Source organism: Nycticebus coucang, chromosome 18 (assembly GCF_027406575.1).
Source record: "Nycticebus coucang isolate mNycCou1 chromosome 18, mNycCou1.pri, whole genome shotgun sequence".
In the NCBI taxonomy this organism is placed as follows: domain Eukaryota; kingdom Metazoa; phylum Chordata; class Mammalia; order Primates; family Lorisidae; genus Nycticebus; species Nycticebus coucang.
The window spans coordinates 62,203,628-62,226,170 of record NC_069797.1 but is presented as its reverse complement, the minus strand read 5'-3'; the positions used below and the strand labels follow the sequence as shown (position 1 = coordinate 62,226,170).

The window sequence follows — 22,543 nt, the reverse complement described above, 5'->3', positions numbered from 1 at the left end:
TTCAGGAACTTAATTAAATTAACAACTGTTTTGGCTTTGTTATTATTGTTGTTTTTTCCTACTGTAAATGGATTTGTTTCCTTAACTTCTTTTTTGCATGGTTTGTTATTAGCATATAGAAATGCTGCTGATTTTTTTGTGTTAATTTTGTATCCAGCAATTTTACTGAATTAGTGCATTAGTTTGAACAGTTTTTTGGTGGAGTCTTTAAGGTTTTCTGTATGTAAGATCTTGCTGTTAACAGAAGCAATTTAATTTCTTCCTTTCCTATTAAGATGCCTTTTATTTCTCTCTCTTTCGTAATTGCTCTGGCCAGAATTCTAGTACTATGTTGAAAAAAAGTGGTAAGGATAGGCATCCTTTTCTTGTTCCTGATCTTAAAAGCCTTCCAACTTTTCATCATTGAGTATGTCATATGTGAGTTTGTCATACATGGTCTTTATTGTGTTGGGTACATTCCTTCTATACCTAATTTGTTGATCATTTTCATTATGAAAAGATGTTGAATTTGTCAAATGCTTTTTCTACATCTATTGCAGTGATCATATATGATTTTTGTTGTCTTTCTGTTATTGTGATGTATGACATTTACAGATTAGCATATGTGAAAACCATCCTTGTATCCCAGGGATAATTCTCCCTTGATGTTGGTGAATGATTGCTTTAATGTGTTTTTTACATCATTATGCTAGCCTTTTGTTGTAGATTTTTGCATCTATGTTCATTGGAGATATTGGTCTGTAATTCTTTGGTGCTTTTAAAATGTATATACAGGCTTGGAGCCTGTAGCTCAGCAACTAGGGTGCCAGCCACATACTCCAGGGCTGGCGGGTTTGAACCCATCCCAGGGCTGCCAAAGAACAATGACAACTACAACAAAAAAGTAGCTGGGTGTTGTAGACAACTGTAGTCCCAGTTACTTGGGAGGCTGAGGCAAGAGAATCGCTTAAGCCCGAGACTTTAAGGTTACTGTGAGCTGCGATGCCACAGCACTCTACCAAGGGTGGCACTCTACCAAGGGTGACATAGTAAGACTCTGTCTCAAAATAATAATAGTAATAGTAATAAACTGTATATATAATCTCCCTAAAGATTCTAAAGTAATCTGAGTGCTAAGACCATGTCTTTTATTTATTTATTTATTTATTATTTTTTTGTAGAGACAGAGTCTCACTTTACCGCCCTCAGTAGAGTGCCATGACGTCACAGGACTCACAGCAACCTCCAGCTCTTGGGCTTACGCCATTCTCCTGCCTCAGCCTCCCGAGCAGCTGGGACTACAGGCGCCCGTCACAACGCCCAGTTACATGTCTTCTATTTTTGTAAATACCTCCAACCACCCTCCATCCTACTTTCCCACTCCTTACCTCTATTGATGGAGTTAGCACATTTTCTACCTATTCATAATGCATCAACTTCTAATTAATGTGTAAAGATTATGGTAGGTTCAGTCTGTGTGCTGATCAACAGATTGTGGATGTTTAACAAAACTTGAACAATTACAGTTTTGAAGCTGGTGCAGTGGCTCACACTGGTAATCTCGGCACTTTGGGAGGCCAAAGCTGGAGACCAGGGTGACATAGCAAGACGCTTTCTCTACAATAAATTTTAAAAATGAATCAGTCATGGTGGTGTGTGCCCATAATCCCAGCTATTTTGGAGACTGAGACAAGAAGATCACTTGAGCTGTGAGTTCAAAGTTACAGTAAGCTGTGATCATGACACTGTTCTCTAGCCTAGGCTACAGAGCAAGACCCTGTCTCTGAAAAGATAGAATTTTATTTCTCTCTCGCAGTCAGCAGCTTGGGAGATAATCACTCCTGGGATATCATGTGCCAGAATTAAAGGATATAGGCTTCTATTTTATTGCTGCACTGGCTTTCATCACAGTGATGTTTAAGGGTGGTACCTCCAAATTCTGTTCAGTCAGACAAAAGACCCTCTGAAGGTTTTAAGGGTATACCTCACAGGTCCTCCCATTCAAACATCAGTGCTTCTAAGGATAGGTGTTTGTCCTCTAGCAGAAGCCCAACATAGAGAAAGACGTATCTCAAAGAAATTTGTGGGTATGTCTTTTATCTCATAGACTAAAACCCAGTAAGAGTCACAGGAGTTTTGTAATTTTTTTTTTTCAGAGAATTGTATTGTCAGAAACAATTTAAGCTTGGGCCAAAAGAGAGTATAAAAAGGAAAGAGGCCTTTGGACCTTTCTCTTCTTTCTACAAGCAAGAAGCAGGCTGAGAAAAACTATATAAATGTCAACACATGCTATCTTTCATGATAAAAGGATGACTTAGAGAATGAGTCCAGAGGGTGGAACCAAAAGCTATTTAGACTTATTCCCAGGCTTGGAATGTGGGACTGTAAACTTCCCAAATGGATTTCAGATTTCTATGAACTGGTGACTTTTGAGAGCCTCCTGTTTTCCACCTGCTGGAACCGGAGTTTCTGTATACTATACCAGTTATCCTGCCTGTCCCACCATTTACTTTGGTTGTTGTGGGAAAAGAGCATATAACCTTTTCCTTTAGTTCACAGAACTTCAGATTGAGATGTATTTAAGGAGCTATTGATAAGGAATTAAACCCAAGAAGGCTCCTATGCCCCTGGACCTATGTAAAGGATAAGATTCTGAAGTTTGAGTTGATGCTATAATAGGGTAAGATTTGGGGGCCTTGAGAAGGATGAGTTTATTTTGCACATGAGAGAACTATAAATAATTTGTGGCTAGAGGGTGGATTGTGGTGGTTTTTAAATATGTCCTCAAACACTTTGAGGTCTGTATTAGTTTCCTGTAGCTACAGTAACAAAGGACCACAAATTTAATGGCTTAAACAACCCAAATTTATTATCTTACGCTTCTGGTGTGCAGAGGTCCAAAATGGTCTTAAAGGGTTAAAGTCAAAGGCTGTATTTCTTCTGGATGATGTAAGGGAGAATCCATTTCTTCCCTTTTCCAACTTCTATAGGCTGTTGCATCCTTGACCCATGGCTTTATCCCTGTAACCTACTCCCACCATTATATTTCTTACTCTGATATTCTCATTCTGACCCTCCTGCCTTCTTCTTATAAGCACACTTGTGATTATTGGTCCTGCCTACATAATCCAGGATAATCTCCTTAATTCAAGATAATTATAACAGCAAACTCCTTTATTTCATGGAGGTTCATAGTCACAGTTTCTAGAGATTAGGATGTGGCTATCTTTAGGGGGCAATCATTCTGTCCACAATGCTCCTTCCTTCAAGAGATGGCATCTACCTCCTTCCCCTTGAATGTTGGCTTGGTTTAGGGAAATGCTTAAAATGAATAGAGTATGGCAAAAGCAATGGTGTGACACAAAACTAAGTCATAAAAAATATTGTGGCTTCCTCCCTGCTTTCCTCTGGACTACTCCCTCTGGAGAAACCAGCTGACATGTCATGCAGTTACATGAGGAGTCCCTTGAAGATGTCCAAGTGGTAAGGAACTATTGCCATCAGCCAGCATGGAATTAAGACCTCCTGCCAATAGCCATGTGAGTAAACCATCTTGGAAAAAGATTCTCCAGCTCCTTACAGCCTTCAACTGACTGCAGTCTTGGCCAACACTTTTGACTATAACCTCATGAGAAATTGAGCCAGAACCACCCAGCTAAGCCAGTCATGAATTCTTGACCACAGAAACTGCAAGATAATGTTTGGTGTTTTAAGCTACTAAAATGTGGGATAATTTCTTAGGCAGCAATAATAGATAATTAATACAATCCCCACTGTAAGTAGCCCAGCTAATGGCAGGCTGAGGTGGGAGGATCACTTAAGCCCACGAGTTGAGAGTTTAACCTGGGCAACACAGAATCTCTTTTAAAAAAATTAAAAATAGGGTGGCGCCTGTGGCTCAGTGAGTGGGGCACCGGCCCCATATACCGAGGGTGGCGGGTTCAAACCCAGCCCCGGCTGAACTACAACCAAAAAATACACGGGCGTTGTGGCGGGTGCCTGTAGTCCCAGCTGCTCGGGAGGCTGAGGTAGGAGAATCGCTGAAGCCCAAGAGCTGGAGGTTGCTGTGAGTCCTGTGATGTCATGGCACTCTACCGAGGGTGGTAAAGTGAGACTCTGTCTCTACAAAAAAAAATATAATAAAAAAAAATTAAAAATAGGCTCTGCACCTGTAGCTCAGCGGCTAGGGCACTGGCCACATAATATCAGGGCTGGTGGGTTTGAACCCAGCCTGTGCCTGCTAAACAACGACAACAAAAAAATACACATATATAGGCGGCACCTGAAGTCCCAGCTACTCGGGAGACTGAGGCAAGAGAATCACTTAAGCCAAAGACTTTGAGGTTACTGTGAGCTGTGATGCCATAGCACTCTACCAGGGGGGACAAAGTGAGACTTTGTCTCAAAAAAAAAAAAATTAAAAATAATACATAAAGGGCAGCGCCTGTGGCTCAGTGAGTACGGTGCCGGCCCCATATCCCAAGGGTGGTGGGTTCAAACCCGGCCCCAGCCAAACTGCAACAACAACAAAATAAAAGCCAAGCATTGTGGTGGGCGCCTGTAGTCCCAGCTACTCGGGAGGCTGAGGCAAGAGAATCACCTAAGCCCAAGAGCTGGAAGTTGCTGTGAGCTGTGACAGCACATCCACTCTACAGAGAGTGATAAAGTGAGACTCTGTCTCTAAAAAAAAAAAAAAAAAATACATAAAATGATACAGTCCCCCAGGTCACATATTGATCAATTATAGCTACTTAAGTTCCAGCTATTACCTCTACTTTCCCGCCTGCAGGATGAAGGAAATGTATGCTCCTTCCCTTAAATGGCATTTGCAGATGTTCTCATCTATGAGATGGATATCTAGCTACAAGACAGACAAGGAAACATAATGTTTATTCTGGGAAACCATGTGTCCAGCTAAACATTAGGAGTTCTAATACTACATGAGAACGGGAAAACAAATACTGGAGCACAATTAGCAATCTCTGAAAAATGGTGTTTATAAGGGTCAGGAAAGGCAAAGTCCAGCATCAACATTTTTCCCTGTTTCTTAACTATTTCCGTTGGCTAAAGTGATATTACACACCCATCACTGTGACCTCTCCAAAGAATCATGCCAATTGTTTATGAGTCACTGGAAAACCCAACTAACATAGTGGGTGAAACAGAATCAGTTGTGAAACTCTTTCTTACAAAGTTCTTTTCAGAGACACTGCTAAAGAATAATTTATAATGGGCATTTTGCCTAAAGGCTCTTAAAATTTTCAAATGTGGCTTTTTTGTCCATTCTTTGGTGTATTGTCAGCAAATACCAGCTGATGTTTTCCTTTATGCAAGGGGTTGGGAGGAAACGTCGTTATGACATTAGAAGCTGCAAGGAAGACAGCCAGGTTCCTGATCTCCTACTTTTCCCTTCACATGCAAATCATTCCTAGGTAGCCACTTTAAATTGATTTTTTACATTTTTATTTAGTGACATATTTAACTGTAACCGCAAACATCTAAGACTGCTTCCTTGCTCATTTTAGCCAAACTAAATTAGGAATATATATTCCCACAAATACAGTGTATTATAAAAATCAAATATAATTATTTTTAAATGGCTTATTTGCAAAGCATATGTTATTGTTCCATTATGTCCTTGTGGAAATTTGAGTTCACTGTGACTCCTAGACATTCTGCTTGTAATTGGTCCCAGTGGTCATTAGATGGCTCTGTTACTATAGAGTTCAGACTACAGAATCCGAGACTTAAAGGATTACAAATGTGGCTTGACATACAGCTTTTCATTTTCACCTAAGATTTTCCATCTTCGGGTGGCGCCTGTGGCTCAGTGAGTAGAGCGCCGGCCCCATATACCAAGGGTGGCAGGTTCGAACCGGCCTCAGCCAAACTGCAACAAAAACATAACCGGGCATTGTGCTGGGCTCCTGTAGTCCCAGCTACTCGGGAGGCTGAGGCAAGAGAATCACCTAAGTCCAAAAGCTGGAGGTTGCTGTGAGCTGTGATGCCAAAGCACTCTACCGAGAGTGACAAAGTGAGACCCTGTCTCCAAAAAAAAAAAAGATTTTCCATCTTCATCCATTTAGTCAGCTCTTCCTGAGATGTACACAAAACAGCAAATCTCGCAAGATTCCACTATAAAAAACTCAGTAGTAATCTATGATGTCATGGATTATATTGTGCTCAAAAAAATGTACATTCTGTATGGAACATAAGACTCAAAGCAAAAGTTATGATTGTCCTGTAAAGTACTCCAATTCCACACTGTTGGTACTCAATAAATTTGAAATAACAAAAGTAATGAATTGTAAAGTCTTATTTCTGCATCCTTTGGATGATAATGGTAATAATTAAGTTTGATCCCATCTCCTGTGAATAAAAACTCTGTTAAGTATTTTCTTGCTTGCAGCTTGCTACACATGAAAAGTTTTAAGGTGCCTGCCAAGTATCCTATTAGCTGTTTTCCCTGGATTTAGGTCTGTTCTAGTTTTTCATGGACATTTATGACCATGAGTGACCCCAAGAAGCCTGAGATTAGTCAACTTAGAAAATGGATCAAAAGCAGATTCTCATTTTGTGTAGCTGAATATTTGGTTTTCTGAATCTATCAGCCAAGGTATGTTCTTAAGTGTATAGTAACTGAGCTGATTCCAATAAACTCCTTTCTAGGCCAGAAAGATTCATGTATGACTCCTCAAATCAATAGTTCTCAAACTTGAGCATGCATCAGAATCTCCAGGAGGGCTTATTAAAATACAGATTGCTGGCTCCATCCCTACATTTTCTGATTCAATAATTCTAAGGTTAGGGCCTGTCAATTTTCATTTCTAACAAATTTCCAGCTGACTTTTATGTTGCTGGTCTTAGGACCACACATTGACACCTACTGCCTAAAATAAAATTTGGGCATTTAAATGGCCCTGTAAATAATTTGCCATAAAGCCTTTATTTTACCTGTTTATACTTCCTACAAACAAAACCTGGGCTATTGTTGGCAGTCTGTTCTGTTGAGGTTGTACAAGTTTCTAAACAATACTCAATTAAAAAAAAAAAAACCTCTTAGGGCCAGGCAGAGTGGCTCATCACACCTATAATCCTAGCACACTGGGAGATTGAGTTAGGAAGACTGCTTGAGCTCAAATGTTTGAGACCAACCTGAGGAAGAGCAAAATACCATCTCTACTAAACATAGTAAAATTAGCCGGGTGGTGTGGCAGCTGCCTGTACTCCCAGCTACCTGCGAGAAAGATCACTTGAACCAAGGAGTTTGAGGTTGCTGTGAGCTAGGCTGACACAATGGCACTCTAGCCTGGGCAACAGAGTGAGACTCTGTCTCAGACCAGAAAAAAAGAAAAAACTCTCAGAACTGTAATAAACTACTCATTTTTAAAACATACTAATTCTAAAGAAAAGCTCTGGATTCTGAAGCTAGCTAGCTTCAGTACCCACAGCAGTCATCATTCTGTTACATTTAGAAATACGCATGTTCTAAAATAATCATTTGTGAGGTAATGACACTTATTCTTTCACCCAAAGAAACAGAAATAACAACACAGGAAGCACTGGGCAGCCTTAGGCCAATTCTTTTTGGAAAGCATTTAATTCACTGTTGCACAACCCAAACACAAAGGGTGCTTAGGAAATCAGAAAGGCGCTTAAGTAATTTCAACCAGGAATACTTAAAGAGAAGTATCTTGAAATCATGGCTGGTCCAGGAATATCTGAGAGGTAAAGAACTGACTCCTATGACGGCAACATGTCAGAAATGTGCAAAGTTTCCCTTTATTGTCCACAGATTCTGAGTCTGGACGTAGATGACCTCAGAAAAAGCTGAGCACAATTCCTTTGCGCTCTTACTCGATGCCAGAATACTATTTAGCTGTTCTACATACCAAAACTATTTATTATCTCACGAACAGAGTCGTAGATTATCCCTACATACAAACAGTACTGGTCTTAAAGGCCCAGGAACCTCATTCTAGCAGCCTAGAGGAGACTATTACTGGTTTTATTCATCCTTTATACATTTTCTTCCCCTTTTAATATAGTTTCTTCAAATAAACCACTTTACCTAATGAAAACGTCCCACTAATACTCTCACAGACTCTCAATAGCTGAAGGTTATAATAAACTTCCAAACTTCTTGGATTCACAGTTATCCTTTCCCCTCCCCCATTTATCCTGCTACCAAATTCTGGTTCCCTACAGTAAGGAGGGAACCATGGGTGAGACAGGGCTCAGTCATTGCCCTGTTCCTAATTCCAAGACTTACTCCTGATGTTAACACAAGGATACAAAATATACATTACGGCGCTTCCTGTGGATTCCTTTCCCCTGATATGTGGATGCAAAAGTGTGCAAAGTAAAGTAAGAAATAATTAAATGGAGCTTAAATGCTACACCAGGAGACAACTATTAACAAAAGTTGGAGAAGGGGTATGGAGAGGGTAGGATGAGACTCTCATTGAGAAAGGTGATATGGAAAGACATCTGTTTTTGCCAAAGCCAGATCTCCCAACTAGAAAAACAAACTATCACTATCCCTCAGAATCTTGACTGCATATTTGATGCCACAGTAAGTCCCAACATCTTAGAGTGAGATGAGACCACTGTTTTTCAAACTAGAAAACTGAGCCCGAGGGAGAAGAAAGTGATTTGTCTTAATCAAGGTTAAAGACTCCTTCCCTCCAATGCTGAGGCCAGGACTCAGATTTTCTGCTCATCAGACCACTGTTTATAAGTCTCTCCCTTCTTGGGTAGTGAGGGGTGTTTTTAATGTTATCTGTATGTCAACACGAATGGAGCAACTGCTATTGCCAAGACAAAAGATGTCCCTCTTTCTCAGGAGAGGTCCAGTGTGTTCATACATCCATCCTCACAGGCTTCAAGGATGAAAGAGCCCCTTATAGAGCCAGCAACTGGGCAGTGACTTGCTATGAATGATGCTGTATATCCCTCCAAGCATCTGTATCCCCCAAGTCTGTGTGGTTTTCCATGCTTCCTTCTTTGCCATCACATAAATTTACAAATATAATACAAGTACTTTTCTATACATGTTCCTTTAGATTAAGAAATCCTGATCATGGCTTCAGGAGCCCCAAGGTGAAAAATAAAATAAAATTGCACTTGTAGCCTCTCAGATCAAAGACTGAGTTAAAGGAGGTTGTCCAGCCCACAGAAGAACAGGCTACACACGCTGATACAACTGGCCCATCAATCCGTCCTGGCGTTTATAAATGCCCAACTGACTCACTGGAATGATCACTTCACAAGACACCCAAGAGGTAGCAGATAAACGCAGTCAGCCCCATGGATGGACATAGCACACAGAGGCACAGGGTTAGGTACGTGGAGGTGCCTTGGACAAGGAGCAAAAGGCCTGAAGGGTAGGGCCAGACCTCTGGCTCTAACCATAGCACTGTCCCTTGGAGGAAAAGTATTTGGTGATGAAAGAAATCCCCAGTACATAGTGAATGTCTACAGCAGTGAGGGTGTGGCAGGAGGAGGTAAAGCAATCTCGCTGGTCTAAGGTCGGCACACTTCTAAACAAGGCTCCAGTGTGGAGCTGCCAATGAGGCAAATCTGAAGGGTTGTGATTATGAACCAGGGGAAGCTGGCACATTCCCCAGGCCATGAATGACCCCTGAGTGGCCCTGCCATCCTCCCTCCCAATGGGTAAAAGGACTTCCTTTTACTCCCATAGCTGGACTGAAGGGATAGCAAAAGGCACGGCAGCTCTGACGGTTCAGCAGTCCCCTGACCCCTTCTTCAGCCTGAGAGAAGGGAGAGGAGATAGAGGTCCAGATGATATTCCAGCAAAAGCCCAGCAGTTCCTCTCCTGGCTGCTGAGAGTCAGGCCCAAGGACCATAAACTTATGAACTCAGGGCAGAGGCAAGGCTTGGCGTCCCTTCCTCTGGATTGAGAGGCCTCAGCCCTGCCCTGCTTCTCTTCAGGAAGAACGGCCTGACGAGGAAAGCTGGCTTCTCACTGAGGTAATGAAGAACACCTGCTCAGCTCCATGGTCACCCTCAAGCTAAGCAGGAAAAATCCCTGTAGGAGGCATTCTGAGGACAAAAGCTGAGGAGCTCTGCTTATTAGGACACATCACAGGTTTTAAATTACACATTCCCTCCCACGCAATGCACATGCACACACACACACACACAGAGACTCACACTTCCACATACTGACATCCTCTCAACCCACCCCACTGCAAGCCCCAGGTCCCACCCCACAAACACTGTCCTCTGTAAACAAGACAGCAGAGACTCCCCCAGTCCTGGCACAGTCTGACAGTGATCTAAGATGAGTGCTGGTCATTAAGTGCCATCTAGGATGACTGCTGATCATTAAGTGCCCCGGTAGGTGATATTGGTGAAAGTGGAAGTGGCCTCCTTATACAGTGGGTTGTTGGCCTGCAAAGAAAACAGAAAAGTATCTTACAGTGAATTCCTCAGTCCTTCCCTGCCCTGAACTTAAATTTCAACTGAGATTCTGCCTGAGATACCCTTCTATCAATGAATCAGGATAATGCTTGTTTTACTCATACTTTAGTTCTTAGGATGGCAATCAGTAGGAAATAGTAAGAGAAAAGAGAAGACAGAATAGCCATCCTGCCACTATTTCTAAGGGGCTAAATTCAGCCCATCAATTTTCGGTGATCATACAACATTCTGGGACAGCTTTTACCCAACCTCTCCATTACTCCCCTTCATTCCCCACTCTCACTTTTGCCCTTCTCCCATTTTTCCTTCTTTATGACAGTGCCAGGGGATGTGGACAAAAGAAAGAAACATAGCTAGTGGTGTTCCGAACACAGAGGACAGATTCTGCTCAAATAAGCCTTAACTGTTTTCATCTTACCACTTCCAGTGATACCCAAAAAACTGTCATGTTATCAGGAAAAAGACCCTCAGTTGATTTCCCAAATTATTTTCCAACAAAAAGTGATAAAACTCATAAAGTCTAGTTGTTAATAGTGGCTCCAAGAAACACAGCACATTCTCTCACGCCTCAGAAGTTCAGGATGTTCTACAGTGTCCTAGCAGAAACATCTCAGTTTCTTGGGAACCAAACTCAAAAGATCTAGAAACACTGGACCCAATATCCTACCGAGCAGCAACCGGCTACAGCCAAGAAACAACTGCCCCTTTAGTTAGAACACATTTTCTAGTTTGCTGAAATCGTCACTGTTCACCCTTTTCCTCCCTAAACAGTTGCGAAGTATGACTTGCCACTGTGTCTGAGCTACTTTTGTAAAGAGAACAAACTTGCAGCCCAACATTTAGGGTTGGACACTTGGGGATTCAAATGGTCATTTGGAAGGCCCATAAAAAAATTAAAATGCGAAGATGAGCCAAAGGAAAAAGAGTAAAATTAAGTCTATAGAAGGGTCTCAATGCTTGCCTAATTAGATTAAATCAGGATTAAAATACAGGGAGCAGGAGCCTGTGGCTCAGTCGGTAAGGTGCCGGCCCCATACACCAAGGGTGGCGGGTTCAAACCTGGCCCCGGCTGAACTGCAACCAAAAAATAGCTGGGCGTTGTGGCGGGCGCCTGTAGTCCCAGCTACTCGGGAGGCTGAGGCAAGAGAATCGCTTAAGCCCAGGAGTTGGAGGTTAACTGTGAGCTGTGTGATGCCATGGCACTCTACCGAGGGCCATAAAGTGAGACTCTGTCTCTACAAAAAAAAAAATAAATAAAATACAGGGAGCACAAGATTAGAGTCTAATTTGGATCCAACCATCTTATCATTTGAGGATGAAGAAGAGAATGAGGTGGATTGACATCCTACCACTATTCCTACAAGGCTGACCTAATTCCTTCCCACAATGAGGCAAGCTACTTAACTTCTCTATGCTCAATACTCTTACCTATAAAATGGGAATAATATTGCTCCCACACACAGAGGTTTGTTACAGTGATGAAATTATTTTAAAAAATTAGTATACAATGTATTACATGCTCTTAACGTGATTTGTCCTATCTCCCTCAATTGGGGAGTAAGTTTCCTTTTCTTTTTTTTTTTTTTTTTTTTTTTGTAAAGACAGAGTCTCACTTTATCGCCCTCAGTAGAGTGCCATGGCATCACAGCTCACAGCAACCTCCAACTCCTGGGCTTAGGCGATTCTCTTGCCTCAGGCTCCCAAGTAGCTGGGACTACAGGCGCTAGCCACAACGCCCGGCTATTTTTTGTTGTTGTTGCTGTTTGGCGGAGGCCGGGTTTGAACCCATCACCTTCTGTGTTTGCTAAGTACTCACTAACATGGCACCTTGTCGTTGTATGTAGAGGATCAGGTCATTTTCAGGAAGCTCACAGACAAGGGAACAGTTAGACCATCTCCCAGGATAACTGGAAAAGTATGATGTTGGTTGGGCCTGGACACCCTTGATATTAACACTCTGCTGCTTCCACTTCAGGTTCTTGAAAAGCTTTAGAAAAGACCCTGTCCCCCAGCCCAGCCCCGCCTCTTACTGTGTCCCATTTTGCTCTGGCTCGTTCTTCCTCAAATTTAGCAAACTCTTTTCGGTCATGGATGGTGATGAGGAGCTTCCAGATGAGCAGAGTGGTAAGGCCGATGAGCAGAATAGCCCCCATCACTGAAAGCAGGACCACCAAGATGTCAGGGCCCTTGGGACACTCTGTCAGGAAGGAGCACAGAGCAGGGTGGTAGTGAATGAGAAGAAATCCCTGGAACTGGCTACAAAGTAATAAAGGTCTCTGAAGGAGATGCAATAATTTTTTAATTAATTAAATATTTTCTTAAAAAAGGGGCAATCTTTAGGACACCAATAATCTGCCCCAGATGTTTAAATCAGAGGTCTTAAACTGGTCACCCTATGCAGAATCCAGCCATACCTTGGGTGAGGGTTTACCCATGTATTTATTTTTAAAAATTGATTTTACAGCCAGGCAGGTAGCATATGCCTGCAGGCTCAGCCAGGAGGATCACCTGAGCCCAGGAGTTCAAGGCTGCAGTGAGCTATGGTTGTGCCTGTGAATGGCCACAGCACTCCACCCTGGACAACACAGTAAGACACCATATCTAAAAATAGTAATACTAAAATTAATTTTGTTGGCAACATTGAAGAAGCAGGGGATGATCTCCCCCAAAATTTCAGATTATTCTTTTCTTTAAAAAAAAAAATTAAAAGACTCGGCGCCCATAGCTCAGCGATTAGGATGCTGGCCACATACACAGAGGCAGGCGGGTTCAAACCCAGCCCAGGCCTGCTAAACAACAATGACAACTGCAACCAAAAAATAGCTGGGCATTGTGGTGGGCACCTGTAGTCCCAGCTACTTGGGAGGCTGAGTCAAGAGAACCCCAAGAGCTAGAGGTTGCTGTGAGCTGTGACACCACGGCACTCTACCAAGAGTAATATAGTGAAACTCTGTCTCAAAAAAAAATCAAAGATCTAGAAACACTGGGACCTATACTCCTACAGTACAGCAACTGGCTACAGCCCAGGAGCAGCTGCCCTTTTAGTGGGGACACATGTTTTCTAGTGTGTGGAATCCACACCACTCACCCTTCTATCCCCTAAATGGAGGCAAAGTGTGATCTGCCATTGTGTTTGTGCCACTGGGGACTTCAGAGCCAGACTGCTAGGCTTGAATCCTGGCTTACGACTTAACTTTGCTATGTGACCTTTGGCAAATTACTTAACCTTTCTGGGTGTCTGTTTCCTGCTTCTCCATCTTTAAAATTAAGAAAGTGACAGCAATGACATTAACAAGTTGTTATGAGGAATAATTCAATTAAATATATCTTAAGACTTAAAACAGTGCCTCACACAGAATAAGTGCTGAATAGATACCAGCTACCATTGTGACTGATGTCTTCTTATATCCAGCTGTTTTCACTCATTTATTTGGCTACTGAGACCTATACAGATATTTACATTCCTGGGGGCTGTGGACCTAATGACCTTTTCAGAATCCTTAGAGACCAGGAGGCCTGCCAGCCAAGACAATATTTTGGGTTCTTTCCCAAAATATTTAGTCATCTAAAATCATAACCCTATTGAAAGCTGACTTCCTGTTCAACCCAGTCAACAACCAACACAGAGGGAGGCATGTCACCCCTCTGAGGGTCAAGCTTAGTAGAGTTCTGCTTCCCATAAACATCAGGTGTCTGAGAGGTGACGTCACTCCAGTAACCTCAAGTGTTATGAAACCAGGTGTTTGTATATGTGGGTACTGATAAGTCCAGAGAGGAAGTTATATCCACTTTTCCACACTGTCTCCCACCTTCTTCTCTAAACGCAGACCCTCTGTTCACCACACACTACACAAAAACAACCACCACCACAAACCCAAGCTGGCTATCTCCCAACCCACCAAATTACAATCTGTCTATAATTAAAGGAACGTCTGGAGAGAGGGTCCAGTGTCCAAGTTCCCAGGAGTAAAGGGCCCCAGTTCTTCTGGGAAAAGCAATTATGAATTCTCTAGAAGACTGGGGTAAGGCTGACCCTCAAACCTCAAAGTGAAATCTCTTCAATACTGCATAGTAGTATGGGCAAGACAGGTAGGTAGGGTGCCAAGAGGTCTTCAGGGAAAAACCATCTGTCCTGAAAGGAGTGGGTGGGAGACTTTCTGGAAGCAGAAGACAAGATCAGGTGGTCTCTGGAGGGCCCTCTCAGCCACAGCAGTACATCTATGGTGAGTGACTCATTGTCAGAGAAGTCTGAGTAACAAGGCAGATTTAGCAAATAAAACTACAGGAAGCCAAGTTTGAATTTCAGATAAACAATGAATTCCTTTTTCTTATAAGTGCCAAATATCACATGGGACATACTGTATTTTATCTGGCAACCCTATCTTGGGGTGATGAGAACTCAGCCCAGGAGCCCATATCATGTGGCTAAACTCTACTTGGCCAATGCCAAACCATTAGGTAATAGTGTCTTTACTGCCTTGCAGTGGCTCAGCCCCTAAGCTCTGGGACCCCAGCTGCTACACTCTACTCAAAGATAGAGGCCCTGGAAAGGGTTGAGGTAGAGGGTGTCAAGGGAACCAGAATCTAGAGCTCTAGGGCAAGATAGGAAACGTGGGTCTATGGATGTGGTGTCCTGTCTCCTGATGTGGAAGGGGTCTACTGGCAGTGATCCTGAAGAGTTACCCACCAGGGGTTATTTGTACCATCCCAGGTTATCATCACCTATGTTCCCCACAACTTCAGGCAACAGACTCCAGGCTCGAAATACCAAGCCAAATGATTCTGGCAAGTGATAACAGCAGGAGTACCAACAAGGACTGTTGCAGCAAAGAGATTAAATACAGTTAAACTCCAAAGCAAAGACACATCACCCTTCTGAAATAAGAAGGGACAAAGGTACACAAAGAGTGAGTATGGGAAATCATGCAATGTGTCAATGTGAGTGAGTAGGAAGATGTGAAAAAGTCACAGTCAAACCAATCCTATCCGACCCCCCAGAGACATACCCAGACACCTCTCTCCACTGCCCTACTCAGCTTTGCCTTCAGTCACAAATTAAATTAAGATAGTGCCCTTTTTACACCTTCTTCTCCCTTATAGAGAGTGAAAGCTCTGGGAAAGACTGACAAATAATATTCCAGATGGGGACAGTGGTCTCCTCCACCCACAGAGACAGCAGGTCCCTGAGTGACACAGATGTGGCAGCCCCACTCTAAGGAAGAGCAGTGCGAGGTAGCTCCTTCAGGCTTTTCTCTGCCTGCTTCCCACCTTCATTTGCTCCCTTCCCCATGTAGCCAAAATTCTCTGAAAAAATACCTTGATGTGTATAAATGCACTGTCCTAAGGGACTAACCTATCCTGTTAATTCATTCAAAACCTATTTATTCAATATATTCTTTGTAGATGAATGAGCTAAGTACAGGGATATAACAATAGATAAAACAGACATGGCTCCTGAATTCCTGGAGCTTACGATCTAATGAGCGGATGATTAAAGAAGCAAATTAATTGTGTGATGAAGGCCCTTCTGAAGGAAGCACAGATGCTCTGAGAATCAAACAGAAGCACCGAACCTCATCAGAGATAGGTATGGAGGCTATGGAAAGTCTGAGAAGGCTCCTCAGGGGAAAGACACGTCTAAAGCATAGACAGTCAAATGCCCAATAACCAGAAGGACCAGTAAAGAACAAAGAGGCGCAGGCAAATTCGGCACCAGTCAGGTGTGGCCTGCCACCTGGTTTTGTAAATATAGCCATGTCCATTCATTTACATATTGTCTAGAGCTGCTTTTCTGCTATGATACCAGAGTTGAATAGTCACCACAGAGACCATATGGCCTACAAAGCTTAATATATTTAACATCTGGCCATTTACAGAAAGGGCTTTCTGGCCCCTAGTCTAAAAGCTGATTTGAAGAAATTCCTACAGCTGTAATTGTCAAGAAACCAACTGATTTTGCCTCTGCTTTCAGAGATTGTTTCTTCACTCCCAAAAGTTCTCACCTACTCCGAACACCACATGGCCTTTCTCCCACTGCTGTGTCATTAGTGACCTACATGCCTGTCTCCCACAGAGCCTATAAGTGCCACATCTGCCTTATTTCCTATTATATTCTCAGCACCTTGCACACTGCCATATATATGGTGCTGAGATATATATATATATTTTTTTTTCCAGATAAATCATACCCTAGTGTATATGGAATTAAGGGAAAGGAGAGTTATAAAGGTGGTGAGGGAAGCAAACAAATCTACAGTGTCCAATAAAATACATCATGGCATTTTTTTTTAGGCAGTAAAAATCTGTATTATGGGATGGGCTCCTCCTTCTTTCAGAGAACCTAAGAGCAAGTCTTGTTAGTGTTCAGGGAAAGCCTTGGGTTAGCGCCTCAAACCCACACCTACATCCTGCAGTGAACCAGGTAAATTCAATGCCTTCCACCATCAGGACTTCCTCTGAGGCAACTGGCAGTTGCTCTTGGCAACTATCTCACATTTAGTAGAGCAGATGTCACGTGCTGTAAAGTCCTAGAATTAAAATTCTTTACATCTTGACCTTGCTGTCTAAAAAAATGCCATGATGTATTTTAGTCATTGGTGAACTCCAAACCTACCTTCTTTTATTTATTTTTTTTTTCTGAGACAGAGTCTCACTATGTCACTCTCGGTAGAGTGCCATGGCGTCACAACTTGGAGCAACCTCAAACTCTTGGCTTAAGTGATCCTCTTGCCTCAGCCTCCCAAGTAGCTGGGACTATAGGTGCCCACCACAACACCTAGCTATTTTTTTGTTGTAGTTGTCACTGTTGTTTAGCAGGCCTGGGCTGGCGTATGTGGCCAGTGCCCTAACCACTGAGCTATGGGTGCCAAGCCAGATGTACCTTCTTTTTCTCCTTAGCTACCTTCTTATTTTCCTTCTCAACTGGCAAGTCACTTTCTTGTTAATACTTGTATTCATAAACCCCCCTTACCCAGAGGCAGGCCCTATCTCATCACTTGTAAGGCCAAGCTTAATCTGTTCCACTGAAGACAGGTAAAGGGTAGAAATTCCTGCCAGCGTGGTTCTCCATCTCTCTTGGGCAGGGCCAGGGCCCTCCAGGTCCACTCACCTGGCTCTTCTACCACGTACAGGATGGACTTTCCACTAGCGTCTTCATAGTACTGGAATCTGACGACACAGTCATCCTCATCCTTGTAGGTACAATTCACTGCATCCTTGCCAGTGTCCTCTGGGGAAAGGAAGATGGGGGAGTAAAAACTGGGGAAGTAACTAGAAGATGGGGCCACCCCAAACCCCTATCACAGGACTTCTGAGAAAGTATGTAACAGGAGCCCTCTGCCTGACATGTACATCATGCCTAGATTCAAGATAGCTGTCACGTCTGACACTTGCCACTCACTGACCCTCCCTGATGTAGTTTGCCCTGCACAGGCCCTTTTTGGTTCTTATTCCTTCCTATGTAAAGGGCATGATATAATATTATTACACAATCTAATTCAAAGTCTGGTTTCACCACCTACCAGCTGTGTGATCTTGGTAAGTTACTTGACCTTATCAAGTCTCTCTTTCTTCAGCTATAAAAAGAAAATGATACCCCCACCTCACAAGGTTGGTTGAGATTTAAACAGTATAAAGTAAACAGTTCCCAACACACAGTAGCTGTTCCCTTCCCTCTCCTTCCTTTCTCTGTTTGCTCAGTGATTCTCAATCATGTGCTTACCCAGGGCCATCCTCTCCTCTCTGACCCCTACCATGTTTTGTAGGCTTTATCTCTTCTAATTCTAAAACCTGTTAATCTGCTAATGACACTCCAGGTTACCCTCCACCAGCTGTTCTGTGCCCTACACTAATGAAACCAGATGGGTAAAACTGACATGTGATGAGATTGAGCAAATGTACCAAGGTTGCATAGCAAATAAATGATGGAGCAGGATTAGAACAGGCGTCTCAAAGCACATCCTACAAACCTGACCTCAACAAGCCTTCAGCAAACCAGTGGTATTATAGTACAGGGGAAAGAGGAAGGATTTCATAATACAGTTCTCTTACTGATTGATTGATTGATTGATTGAGACAGGTCTCACTCTGTCTCCCAGGCTTGAGTGCAGTGGCATGAACACAGCTCACTGCAATCTCCAACTCCCAGACTCAAGCAATCCCCCAGGATCACCTCCCAAATAGCTGGGACTGCAAGCGTGCACCACCACACCTGGCTTATTCTTTTTAAGAGATTGGGGTCTCACTATGTTTGCCCAGGTTGGTATTGAACTCCTGGCCTTAAGTGATCCTCACACCTCAGCCTCCAAAAGTGCTGAGATTATAGGCATGGGCCATCACACCTGGGCCACTTGTTTGGGCCAGTTACTTAACTTTCCTGAGACCCAATTCCATCATCCACAAAATGAAGATAACAATAGTACTATAATTCTACTTCACTAGGTTGTTGGAGAAGAGTAAGATCATGTATATGAAAGATCCCTTTAAAACTTTTAAAAGCTATAATGTTCCATTCAAATAAGCATTTATGTTATGTTTATTATGGTGGTAAAAGGAGCTGGAGGTATCAACTAATTTGTAAATACCTATCTGGCCTAGATGGCAAAAATATCTATCTCTGCATTTCAGCAGCCTCCATCCTCTGAGCTAATCACAACAGGCAGACAAATTGCCTCTTTGAACTGCACACCTCACTGCAGCGCTGCTTCTGATATTATCCATAAGGTTCAGAGATGGGAGTCTTTTCCATAACACCCCCAACCAGAATCTGACTGACTGGCTGTGTCTTACAGTGGCTCTCTCTAAAACATACTTCCTGCCTTCGTAAAGATTGCTATCTCCTGGGCACCACCCAATACCTAGCTGGCCCAGATAACCATATCAGATGTGCCAACAGTAGAAAAGATCATCCCTTTTAAGTCAAAATGAAGTACAGATCAGAATAATTGCAGCAAGAGTTTTGCTCCCCACTGTTTATATTTTTGTCTGTCTTATTTCAGGAGGGGCTCCAGAGAGGCAGAGGGCTATAGGATAAAGATTTAAGTTATAAATCCATAAAAGTGAAAGTTTCCTTCCAAGCCAGCAAAACTTTCATCAAAAGCATAACACTCTCAGTTAAGTAAACTTGGTAAATGCTTACTAACCTAAACTTAAGGCGATGACCCACTTCCCGACTCTGTGCTTCAGTTTCTTCATCTGTAAAATGAGAGACACTATCTGCCTTTCTTTGGGGAAGTGAAATTAGGGTTGCCTCATTTCTATAACCTTTAGAAGTTCTTTGCAGGATCTTGCTGAGTGTGTGGGCACTGAAAAGCCAAAGTAAGGGAGGCTGCCACACACATTAGTAGGGATACAGGGGGACCTTCCAGGACACCAGCTTTCATCAAGTGCCCACTATAAATCAGGCCTGTGTGACATTCCTTGAAGTAGGAATTGCTGCTCTTCCATTTTACAGATGGTTGTTGAATAGGTTCTGTGATTCAACCAGAAACATTTACAACCCAGGTGTGTGCAACTCTTAAGATGTATAGAACTTACTAAGCTCCTTCACTGACTCAATCTCATCACGGCAGTAACGGTTGCAGGTATTTTCTTCATGTAGGATCCCTCGGTCAAACTTCTTACACTCCACACATTCCCTAAAGGAGAGAGGAAACAGCGATTAAGATAAGGAGGAACAAGCCTCAGTGTATCCCCATCCAGCTTTGACCTCCATGAAAGAAAGCTGCCCCATCTCAGCTAAAATACATGTCCATGTGTGCATCACACATACACACAAACACACACATGTGCATGCAAGAAAATCCTGGGGCCCACAATGGTTAAGTGTGGAGCTCAGGAGTGAAGTGTCCTCCCCATCCACAGGCAGACCTGCCAGCCAGAGGTCTCCTAGATCCTTCATTGAACTTCTTCCTGTCCTATCCGTAGCTGTAACAGGATGGCGAACCCTGTGCTACTTCTGGGAACCTTGAAGTCAAAATTGGTCATGTAATTTGATGACCCAATGCAAAATAAAAATGTCAGGTCCCTTTTCAAAAATTTCTAAGAGCCTTGAAGTGACAGCAGAACTGTCACCTCTTAAAACAAGCAAGAGGCCCTTCTAAGTATGGGACCCTGGACAGCTGCACAGGTTGTACACCCTTGCATCTGGCCCTGCTTTAAGTGGTAAGAGGAATGGCAGTACCACAGACTAGAGGGACGGGGGCTTGTTCTGATCCTCAAAGGGGTGAGGTTCGTCCTGGTTAAACGCCTCTGTTTCAGAGTAGCTCCATAACTCCAGCCCCCACACCTCCCACTGAATCAGAACATGGGCACTGGAATGTTTCCCCAGAAGGTTTAGCCCTCCTCCCAAATCAGGGGATTCAGGATACCACTCCAGGGGCGGGCTTGCTCCAATTGGGAGTCCAGCTGCACTACTCCAGCCCCTTCACAGGTGGCTCTACTCCAGCTTTCATTGGAAAGAGAAGGGCTGGTCATTTGGCTGGCGCTGACTCTTCTTCCTAAAGCTTCAGTCAGTAAGAGATAGATCTCAAGAGTTGAGGATTCTAGTCTAGGGGATCCTCTCCCACCTCGGTGCCTCCCAACTCTCTCCAAATTACCCACTCACTTCTTAAAGGTGCAGGCATCTGGGCAGGTGGGACACTTCTCACAGGTGACTCCAAAGGAGCCCGGCTGGATGCAGACACAGGTGCCACATTCACACTTGCCCCGGCCACTGCACAGAAGCCCATTGCTGGACATGCAGGTATCAGTGCGTGTGGTACAGTTGCAATAGTACCCAGCCCAGTCGGAGTCACACAGGCAGTCCCCACAGCTGCACTGGCCATGTCCTGAAAGCACACAGCCCAAAAGGGCAGACCAGCTGGTGAGGTCCCGTGACAGCAGGCTATAAGCATCCTCCAGGTTGGCAGGGAATTGGCTGACTACCAGGGGAGCACTACAGTGAGGACAAAAATTCAGTTTTCTAGGTATGCCAAGGTATAGCAGTATTTGGTCTGAGCCATCATAGAGCAAAGCAGTCTCAGGAACCAAGGCCCCAGGCCTCCCACCCTTTTTCTTCCCCTATTCGGAACCCCTGTGCCTTCTCCCCTAGTTTCTAATCTAAGGGCTAAAAGCAAGCTCTTCAGCCCTGAGGGCTGCCACAGCACTAAGCCACAGCCCCCAAGCCCAGATAGTACCTTAATGGTGTGACTTGATAATGGCAAAAGGCCTCTCAGGCCCCAAAACTCTCTCCTTTTGACCTGACACAGGACTGCTCCTCTCTCATATCTGACCTGAGAGGCCTACCGCTGTCATCACTGTTAACACCTAACTGGGTTAGATGATAACATATGTTCCTATTTGGACAGCCTGGTCCCCTCTCACTAGCAAACCAGCCATTAATGTCCATTATTCCATTTCTCAAATCAGCAAAAGTGTCACCTTGCAAAGTGAGAAGCAGAGCTCTAAAGAATACATGCAAGACAGGAAAATTGTCATACAGGGGAATGGAGGACTGGAGAGTTCCAGAGCACAGGATTCTTCCAAATGCCTGAGAAGGGAAGGTGCACTCTGAATGCACACAGAGATGGAGGGCATCCAAGGAGCAGAGGGAGGGCACTGAGAGCCCATGTAGTTGGCCAATGAAGCCAAATAAGCACAGGGAACAAATATGTCCTACCTCACAGGTGGCTGAGGGCCAATACAGTTAAATCCCATGACTGGGCGGCGCCCATAGCTCAGCATAGGGCACCAACCACATACACCGAGGATGATGGGTTCAAACCCAGCCCAGGCCAGCTAAAGCAACAATGACATCTATGGCGGTGCCTGTGGCTCAGTCGGTAAGGCACCGGCCCCATATACCGAGGGTGGCGGGTTCAAACCCGGCCCCGGCTGAACTGCAACCAAAAAATAGCCGGGTGTTGTGGCGGGCGCCTGTAGTCCCAGCTACTTGGGAGGCTGAGGCAAGAGAATCGCTTAAGCCCAGGAGTTGGAGGTTGCTGTGAGCTGTGTGATGCCATGGCACTCTACTGAGGGCCATAAAGTGAGACTCTGTCTCTAAAAAAAAAAAAAAAAACAATGACATCTGCAACAAAAAAAATAGCTGGGTGTTGTGGCAGGCGCCTGTAGTCCCAGCTAC

The 22,543-nt window shown here is 43.7% G+C and overlaps 1 protein-coding gene across 1 annotated transcript in view; it reads right to left on the bottom strand.

Moving 5' to 3' along the window:
• Window positions 1-7,550: 7,550 nt before the first annotated feature.
• Window positions 7,551-22,543, bottom strand: part of ITGB3 (integrin subunit beta 3) — a 57,471-nt gene continuing 42,478 nt past the window's right edge. Inside the window, exons 11-15 of the mRNA XM_053570081.1 lie at window positions 21,029-21,251; window positions 19,960-20,060; window positions 17,534-17,653; window positions 12,456-12,622; window positions 7,551-10,395 (exon numbers count right to left, since the gene is read on the bottom strand). Of these exons, the coding sequence (XP_053426056.1) occupies window positions 10,330-10,395; window positions 12,456-12,622; window positions 17,534-17,653; window positions 19,960-20,060; window positions 21,029-21,251 (677 nt within the window). The 3' untranslated portion in view covers window positions 7,551-10,329. The remainder of the gene's footprint in view (window positions 10,396-12,455; window positions 12,623-17,533; window positions 17,654-19,959; window positions 20,061-21,028; window positions 21,252-22,543) is intronic.